The sequence below is a fragment of the Apis dorsata genome, unplaced genomic scaffold (assembly GCF_000469605.1).
Source record: "Apis dorsata unplaced genomic scaffold, Apis dorsata 1.3 scaffold_1083, whole genome shotgun sequence".
Classification (NCBI taxonomy): domain Eukaryota; kingdom Metazoa; phylum Arthropoda; class Insecta; order Hymenoptera; family Apidae; genus Apis; species Apis dorsata.
The window spans coordinates 56,210-63,355 of record NW_006264181.1 but is presented as its reverse complement, the minus strand read 5'-3'; the positions used below and the strand labels follow the sequence as shown (position 1 = coordinate 63,355).

Genomic DNA, 7,146 nt, shown 5'->3' with positions numbered 1-7,146 from the left:
AAAAAAGGAGAAAAAAATAAAACATATTTTTTATTTTATTTTAAACATAAAATATGATAATATATATGTAATATAAAAAATTAAATTATAAAGAAATAAATATTTTTCACAATAGCATATCTATATTAAACTTCTTAATCAAACATATATGTTGATCACAAAATAAAATGAGTATAAAAATTTTGCATATCTATATTTATATTATATCTATATTATATATTGCATATATATATTTTGCATATTTACTATTCTTTTTTTTAATGAAATATTTTTGTTTCCATTAACATAATATTATATTAATGAAAAAAAATTATATGTAATTATGGTATAATTAAATTACTGTGTAATATTCTCGCAATGAAAAAAAATTATATGTAATTATGGTATAATTAAATTATTGTAATCAATCAATATTCAAATTAAAAAAAATTACAAAAAATATAATAATATGTTATACATTATATATATTATATTATATACATTATATATAATAAAAATTATATATTATATATATATATGCATATATATGTATATATATGTACTGTATAAACTACCTATATGTAAAAAGAACTGAATAAATTTCTAGTTAACAAACTAGTATTATATATAACTTCAATATAAACTATCATAATTCATGTTTTATAAACTATATATTTATAAACTATATATTTTATTAATTTAAAACAAAAGAAGTAATATATATATATTAAACAATAAAGTTATCGAACATGTAAGAAAGATGATATAAACTTTCATAAAATATATCCGTATCAAATTTTGGAACTGGGAGTTATCGAGTTAAGGACAATGAATCATCGGAAATCACTTTTTATTCTCTTCTTAACTTTCACGTTATCGCATTTACTAAGCTATCTGTAATATTAAATTGTTTAGAATCGATAGGTTTTTTTTTTTAATACGAGATATATAAATCTTCGAAAAGCTGAGGGAGGGCCTCATAGTGTGAGAGTCAATAGGCTATCGCGAAATAAAAGTATAGTCTCTTATTTAACATAGTCGACAAGCCGGCAGTTGCTCAGTCGACCACCGTCCGTAACAGAGTAATCGTATTTCGAAGTTAATATATCGGTGAACCGGTACAACTTGGACAGTCTTTGGGAACTTCCACTTGTGAAAAGTGACAGTTGCCTTTTGTCATGGCTTTCTTAGTCTTCACACTGGTACTATTGTCGTCGAGTGAGTTTCTTTTTTTCTTTTCTTTGTCTTTTTGGGCTGGTGATTCACGAAAAGGTTAGGCATTCGTGATTCACAATGAAATTTGAATCTCACTTAGAAAGATACGAAAAATATTTTAGTAACTTAAACATTAAAGGATTTTTATAGAAAACTATATTATACTATACTAAGAATATTAATAATAATTGATATTTTTAATTCAAAATTTTTTGAAAATTTAAAGTCGCTAAAATTAAATTTTTCAATGAAAATTCTTGTAAATGCTGAAGAATTTTTATAGAAAAATTTTTATTTGAAATTATTGCAATAGTTTAATTTGGATTTTCTTTTTTAAGAAAATATTTATAATGTAATATAAATATTGACAAATTTTTATAGAAAAATTTTAGTTTGAAATTTAACAATAGCTATAATAAGAGATTTAAGATAAGATTTTTTAAAATTTTAAGATTCTTAAGATTTCGATTGATGAAAATAGTATGACATAAACTTCCTAAAATTTTGATTAATATGTCAATATTTTTTTTAAATTTTTTATATTATTATTTAACATTACTTATAATAATCTACATAAAATGCAATATTTTTGTCATTATAATTTTATTTATTAAAGTGACAATAAGGGATAGATATTAAATAGAATTCCTAAAGATATGATATTATACTTTATCCGATAACAATATCAATAATTAAAGTTGAAACTTAATGCACATTAAGATATGATGAACCAATAGTAATTGTCTACTTACAAACATGTTTAGAATGTTATTGAAAATACAACAATTTACTTGTTTCTAAACTTTCTTTATCTAATATTCGTCAAATAAATTTTTAAATAATGTCAATTTTAATGTCATAATATCATAATATAGAAAAAAATTAATTTTATAAAATTTAATATCACCAATTCATTTTCAAAATCAAGGATAAAGAATAAAAAAAATTAGAAATAATAAAAAGCAATTATGATTATATTTTAATTATATTTTATCATACATTTTCACTGCTATGCTAATAATAATTATTATTAATATCACGAAACTATTTAAAATTCATAAGAGGACCCGTAAGGTAACCGATTGCTTATTCAATTCGGTCAAATCCATTGCATCGTGGTGTAGCACTGTATGCAAATAACAATTAGAATATACATTAAAGATTCACACTTGGACGAGATATATTTGCATGAATCAGAAGTAAAAGCGTTATATAAAATTCACAAAAAAGGAAAGCTAAACACCAACGAAAATAGTTCTAGAATTCATAAGCAAATGAACAAAATCGTCAATACCTTCATTTACGCCACTGCTGTTTCCCAACGTTTATTTTGATTAAAATACTATTATACTAAAATTACATTCCAATAGATTTTATAGTTTTGTTTTATTTGTATTTTTATCATTGTTCTTTGATAGCAATCGGATATAAAATTTATCTTATATACCGAGAAATACAGAAATTCTTTTTTTCGATTTAAAAATAGAATTATTATCATGAAATGGGAAATATATTAGCGAAATATGAATTTTAACCTATTTTCGATAATTTATTTTTTTTACTTTTACTCAAATTTTATATAATTTATTTATTTACTTAAAGATAAAATACAAAGTATGCAGTATATTATTATCATAAAGTTATAAAAAAAAATAAATTTTAATCAATTTTTTATAACTTTTATCTAACTATATCTATTTTTTATAACTATTATCTTACTAATATCTTATATACTGTCTCAAGATAAAATACAATGTTACAGTAAAATTGTACAGTAAAAATATAAGAAAAATATAAATTAATCTTGCTAAAATTTTATATTATTTTTATATTATTAAATCTTATATTTATTTTTTATTATTAAAAAATTAAAATAAAGTAATAGTAAAGATATACAATAATATAAAAAAGATTTAAGTTGATTTAATCAATTTTTGATAATCTATCTTTTTTAATCTGCTATGATCTTATATAATAATTTTTATACGTGTGAATGTTAATGTTTGTTACATGTTAATGTAAACGTTTCGAGTATCATTCTGATATGATTAACAAATGTTATCACAATTAACACAAATTTGTTATTTCGAACAATGTAAAAAATGGTTTCAATTTCAAATGATATGCTCCGAATATTTTTACCATTATTTGGAAGAATATACTAATCGTAGGCAGTTTTATAATTAGAATAAAATGAGTTAATTTGATGTTTCTTGAGCGAGCTTAAGGTTAATCAGCGCAATTTACCATTTAAGAAATCGAAATTATCAATTGTTTTTATTAAATCTAACATTAGTCGAATGTAATTTCTTAAACTTTATATAATTTATCAATATTTAATTTTAGCTTTCTTAATGAAATATTTATTTCTTAATGAAATAAATATTTCCAAATAAACATAAACAGAAAGTTTTAAATAACAATTTAAAAATAATTATTTTAATTCATTAATGTTAATTATTATTTAATAAATAATATATTTCAATTAATATTTTATTTTTTATTTGATCAATTCAAAAAATGCGAGACAAGGCAATATTTGAGAAAATAAGAAATTGGAAAACTAATTATTTGAGAAAATAATATTTATTGAATTTATTCCTGAATTAGTATTAAAAACAAGTATTGAACATTAAATATAATAATAATAGAAGTAAATATAATAGAATTTTAAGAAATCAATTACTTTTTTTTTAATCAAATAAGAAATAACAACAGCAAATAACAAATGTCTAATCTATTTTATGAAATGATAAATCATTTAATTGCAAGAAAATAAAATGTTAAATAAAATCTGCTTAGCATCTTTTTCATATGAAGAATCGATGTGTTAATATAAATGTTTGCAAAATTGAGGATAAAAAAAACAATATATTTGCCACTATAATGTCTAGGACGCAATAGCCCGCAATAATTTCGATTGAATGACTTTAATCGTAGATAGTGGAACAATTGAGTGACGTAGAAAATTGCAGACGCATTAAAAAAATGTTTTAAAAAAATTTCAAATTACTTTTTAAAATTATTTGAAAAATAATTTATTTTCGAAATAAAATAATATATTTTTGAAATATTTCATAAAATATTTGATTATATGAAAAGTAAATAAATGTATTTACAATTTTTAAATGATATAATTTTATTTAATTTTTAAATAATTTATTATTAACAAAATCATTTTACGAAATCAATTATTTGGTTATTTTTTATGTTGTTTGTTATTTATTTTGGATGAAAATAGTAGTTTTTTAATATACGGAATCAAATTATATTTATATTATTACCTTTGCAATATTAATACAGTAACACTATTACATGCTTACAATTATTATTATATTTATTGTTAGTACGTATTCTATAATTATTTTAGAACTTCCCATTAGAAAATAAATATTATTTTCTCAAATAATAAATTTTCAATTTTTTAATTTATTATTTTTTCAAATGTTTTATTTCAAATTTTTTGAATTAATCAAATAAATAACATAATTTCTTTTGAGATATATTACTTATCAAATAATAATAATAATAGTAATAATAATAATAATAATAATAATAATAGCATTGTTTAAAATAATTATTTTTAAATTATTATTTGAAAATAAATAAATTTAGCTAAGTCTGCCAAAAAATCACAAAGAAGACTTTATTCGATCTTTTGATAAAAAGTATCTCTATTATTAAAATATAAGCTGACTTTCATTCAAAGTGACATACTTATTCTAAAGAAAAAAGATATCGATAAAATTACTTTCTATAAAATGAAACGATGAAGATGTGATTTAGAATATCTCATCGCATCATACATTAATTCACGAAGTCTTTCGCTTGATTTGTATATTAGAAATACACTTTTTATTGATGTGAAATATAAAAGTAGTGTCTCGTGACATAAATGTATATATTTAAAAATTTTTTCATAGTCTGTATTTCTTTTTTAAGATCACAATGTTTTACAAATTTTTTAAATATTATATAATATTCTTAAAAGAAAAATAAGATATATTCAACTTCCTTTCAAATATACGTATAGCATTTTTTCTTCCTTTTAACAACAACGAAAACAATTAATACATATAATTGGATCAGCAGTTCCCAATTTTTATATTTTTTTATATCTTTTTATATACAATTCATCATATTTGTTTATAATTATATTAATCTATGATCCAAATTATATGAAGATTGTAATTTTAACATTTATATTCTTGATTTTTTTCATAAATGCATATTAAAATAAAAATTCAAAAATTCTAATATCATTAAAATATCTCGTTTATGTATAAAAATTTAAAATGTAAGAAGCCTATCTTTTTTTTCTCTATAATTTCTTTAAAAAATTTATTACATATTATAAATAAAATTTCTTTTAATAATTGATTTTTCGATTATTTATGGTTAATTTTTACCCATGCATTTTTAATTTATAGAAAGACAATCTACAGACAATATAAAATTTGAAAATTTATTTTTTTAAAATATAATATTTTAAATACAAAAAAGTTTTAAATTAATTACATTTCTTTCTTAGTATATATATGTATATAAATGTTAAATATAATATCAAATATCAATTGATATGTTTAATCAATTTCAGTTTTGTTTCGTATTAAAATATTAAAGAAGTTATTAGCGGATATCTATTATTAACGGATATTAATATCGAATAATAATAAATCTGGCCAAATAACCGATTAATTGATTTCGGATATAATTAGTCTGATATCTTTAACTAAAAAAATGTTATTATTCTGTAATACAAAGTTTTATTTCAATTGATTTAGGAATTTTCATGTTTTACCATTAAAAAATGATATTGAAATGTTATAAATTGAGAAACACTGCGCTGTATTAGACTTCCGTATAATCATATACTGATAAGATTTAATAGTATATAATAGTAAATGACATATCATTATAGAAGTGCATTTTTTAAAAAAAATAATGATATTTTATTATTTATAATTTATTAAAATTTTTTTACTGATTTCAATGATAAAAGATTTTAAACTCTGTATAATTTAATTTTTGATATAGCAATCTAAAAATTATATTGAGTTTATATCTTGTACATATTGAATTGGTATTTTCTGAATCAAGAGTATTATAAATGATTTTTTCATAGGGTTCATACGTTGAGAAACGCTGTATTAGATAACATACGTTATATATCTATTTTAAAGGAAATTAACTTCCAACAAGCAATAAAGGAAGTAATTGAAATGGAAAATAAAAAAAATTGAAATAACCTAATTAGCAATTATTAATTCGTTAAAAAAAAAAAAGAATGTTATTCTATGTAACGTTATGTACAATTTTCCGGAAGAACATATGTGCGATGAACGAAACTATGGAATCGTTGTATTCGATTTCTATTTCCATTATCGCAAAAATTATACATATATATATGTACATATATATATTATCTAAAAAAATATATATATAATGTACATAAACGATATCATCGGGATATTTTTGTAAACTTATTATATACTACATATTGTGCAATTCTCATCAAAAAAGAAGAGAAAAATTGCCGGAAAAATCATGGTGCATGTATGTATTACGATAGGAATTAATTAGATCTAATTATTGAATTAGTGGTACACCAAATGTGTATTCTCAAAAATTTAAAATCCAAATATTTAAAAAATAGAATTTACAATTCTATTATATCATCAAAAGTTTCATCATTTTATTCATCAAAAATCTATCAAATTAAATGAAATTTGATGAATATTGATTCATTGATATTTGGAATATTAATTTCATATTTCATATTATAATAATAATTTATAATAAATTAATTTCATATTATATTAATAACAAAATTAGAAGAAAGATTCGATAGAAAAAAAAAGAAGAAAGAATAATTCCAAATTTTTAACCAATAATACATATTTTTCATGATATAAATATTCTAATATTTTCTTAATCAAATTTAATAATATT

The 7,146-nt window shown here is 19.5% G+C and overlaps 1 protein-coding gene across 1 annotated transcript in view; it reads left to right on the top strand.

Annotated features, from left to right (window-relative positions):
• Nucleotides 1–989: 989 nt before the first annotated feature.
• LOC102671553 (carbonic anhydrase 2-like) overlaps nucleotides 990–7,146 on the top strand; it is a 34,639-nt gene continuing 28,482 nt past the window's right edge. Inside the window, exon 1 of the mRNA XM_006624502.2 lies at nucleotides 990–1,197. Coding sequence (XP_006624565.2) covers nucleotides 1,158–1,197 — 40 coding nt within the window. The 5' untranslated portion in view covers nucleotides 990–1,157. The remainder of the gene's footprint in view (nucleotides 1,198–7,146) is intronic.